Source organism: Austrofundulus limnaeus, unplaced genomic scaffold (genome assembly GCF_001266775.1).
Source record: "Austrofundulus limnaeus strain Quisiro unplaced genomic scaffold, Austrofundulus_limnaeus-1.0 Scaffold19, whole genome shotgun sequence".
NCBI classification, from domain to species: Eukaryota; Metazoa; Chordata; class Actinopteri; order Cyprinodontiformes; family Rivulidae; genus Austrofundulus; species Austrofundulus limnaeus.
The window spans coordinates 918,899-921,777 of record NW_013952421.1 but is presented as its reverse complement, the minus strand read 5'-3'; the positions used below and the strand labels follow the sequence as shown (position 1 = coordinate 921,777).

General features: G+C 42.8%; 1 protein-coding gene across 1 annotated transcript in view; it reads right to left on the bottom strand.

The window, feature by feature from the left end:
* vwf (von Willebrand factor) overlaps positions 1 to 2,879 on the bottom strand; it is a gene marked incomplete in the record, with an annotated part of 27,730 nt that overhangs the window by 3,694 nt on the left and 21,157 nt on the right. The window contains 5 exon segments of the mRNA XM_014003512.1: positions 645 to 825; positions 941 to 1,057; positions 1,131 to 1,280; positions 1,358 to 1,563; positions 1,676 to 1,780. Coding sequence (XP_013858966.1) covers positions 645 to 825; positions 941 to 1,057; positions 1,131 to 1,280; positions 1,358 to 1,563; positions 1,676 to 1,780 — 759 coding nt within the window.

The window sequence follows — 2,879 nt, the reverse complement described above, 5'->3', positions numbered from 1 at the left end:
ATATATATATATAAGTAATGAAAGAAGGTAAGAGTAATTTTTTTGCACTGTGGTCCTATAAACATGACAGATAGAGATGGAGACATATTTCTGACTTCTCAGAATTCTGACATTTTTCTCAGATATCTGACTTTTTTCTCAGAGTTAGAAGGAATTCATAATTCTGACTTTAGTATCTCAGAATTCTGTCTTTTTGTCCCTCAGAATTCTAATTTTATCTTGTCAGAAGTCTGAGATTAAAGTCAGAACTCAGGAAAGAATAATATTTTTTACTCTGTGGTCCTAATCCTCTTCTGTACTGTAAACCTGAAGCCTGATAGAGACATCTGCTGGAAAACCCTTCAACTGCAACTGAAGCACTGAGTATTTGTTAGCACTCAGACATATTTTGTTATTTCTTATGATGAGTTGGTTGTGGCAGCCATCTTGAATCAGCTGTCGCAGTAGATTATGGAGTTTCATTCAGGTTTCTCTAATGGTTCATGAGACCTTTTGGTAACAGACAAACACAAGCCCACATGCACAGACACGAGCAAAAGATCATCACTCTGGTGTGGTCACTGATACTACTGATGTCTGCTTTTCTAATCTATTGCTTCTTGTTCTTTATGTGTACATGTGTGTGTAAATGTGTGGGTGTTTACCACAGCGGCAGCGGGGGCAGCAGTCCTGGGTGTCGCAGTGAAGCTCGGTTCCCAGCGGGCAGGTCGGAGTCTCCATATCGGCACAGCTGACATTAGTTGGAGAAATGAACACCTCATCCTTCACTTTCAGACACTGGTGTAAGACACATTTATCATGTGGGGCCTGCCACACTTCACCCACCTAAAACCAGTGAGAGATGAGATCAACGTAGAGAAATGTCAGCCTTTACAGTCTAGATACCCTTCTTTATGGAGAAACACGATTCTCAGAAATTTGAAATGATATGAAGTCATACTTGTCTGAGTTTCCCCACGGTGAGCGCGTCTCCTCGCCTCTCACCCTCTGTCTCCACACAGCTGCTTGGTACACACTTTCCACAGCACTCTCCTTTCATCTGAGTGTATAATGAGCCCTGAAATGGACGAAAAAAATAAAGTTATTTATTATTATTTGTGTGTAAATGTCCAGATTGGATGATGTCTCACCAGAGGGCAGTTCTGATCGCAAACAGGCGGTTTACACTGAGCAACATGAAGCGACGTGTCTTTGTCCTGCAGTCCGGTGCACGTGCATTTCTCACAGCCTTCCTCCCACTCGCTTCCCACAGGATGAACCACGCCGCCGACAACACACACCTGCAGGTACAACGCAGGACATACAGTAAATCCAACAGCGCAGGTGGAAGGACTGAGTTCAGAGTTTGAACACTCGCCTTGTCAGGCTGGCAGCGGACTTCTGTGCAGCCGCAGTCGTCGGTGAAGGAGGACGTGACGAAGCCAGCGGGGCAGCTGCGGGTAGAGTTCTTGCAGTTGCACGTGCATTCTAGCTCATCACAACATTTTGTCTTCTTCACTGTCGGCTGGCGATGCGACGGGCATTGGAGAGGTGCTTGGAGGGCGCACTCTTCCTTTTTGCACACTGAGACAGGAAACCAAAAAATGATGTGAGAATTTATTACGCACATTCTGTTTATTATGCTGGGACGTGTTCAACAGAGGGAAGTCAAACGTGAGAGAGAACAGCAGCCTACCACACTCGTAAAGGGGCTGACACTCGCCGGGGTTTTTCAGCACCACAGTTTGACCGTCTTCACAGCGCGGTGCTTCGGGCTGGTCACAGAGTGTACGATCACACACTGGAGTCAGAGTAGGAGCCGGGTCAACATTTACATTTATGAAACATTATCCACAAAAGTGTGAGGTGCTGCTAAAGATTAAAACAGAAATTTAAAAGAAAACTATTAACATTTCTTTACGAATGACGGACCATTCGAGCTCTGTCTACACGAGATAGAGATAGTGACATCAAAACGAGGATTAAGTCCAAAAGTGGGATGTGGAGAAATAGGCAGATATAGGTCCTGATGCATCTCAGTAATCCAGGTAAAAAATCAAAAAGAAAAAAAATTGTGTAGGTCTTCTGGACGGGTTCTTCTCTAATGAAAAGTTTCATCTCTCCTCCAAGAGACTTCTTCAGTCTGAGAGTTTCAGGCAAAATTCAGGCTTTTAAGCCCGGCCTCCATGTGACTGATACATCACATGGCTATCGTTGACACCTAATTCACACTTATTGTTAACAGGGGGTGGAGTGATACTGGCAATGGCCGCGCTGTAGGAGGGGGACAACTGAAAACGGAGGCCTCCGCCTCTGTTTAATGATGGACGGTCTTTCTTCACAAAAATGGCTTCTTTTACTCCTCTCTCAAACCAACGTTCCTCTAGAGGAACGAGCAATTGGTTTGCTCCTACAGCGCGGCCATTGCCAGTATCACTCCACCCACTGTTAACAATAAGTGTTAATTAGGTGTCACCGATAGCCATGTGATGTGAGTATCAGTCACATGGAGGCAGGTCTTAAAAGCCTGAATTTTGCCTGAAACTCTCAGACTGAAGAAGTCTCTTGGAGAAGAGACAAAACGTTTCATTAGAGAAGAACCCGTCCAGAAGACCTATACATTTTTTTTCTTTTTTTAGGCAGATATAGGGTTTTGATTTAAACATGTGCAAAAATAGCATTTTGTCAAAATATATTGAATTAATGCTTTATCAATGTATTATTTGAATGAACTGTCTGAAATATAACACTAAAAAATTTTTTGAATCATTTTTTGAGCAGTAACAAAAAAAAAAAGATTTTGAGGAAAAATGCCCTAAAATTTTGAATTTTTCCCTGTTAGCTAGCAATGTTTTTGTTCCTTTCCGAATGGGAAATCTTTATACAAATACTATTTGAGG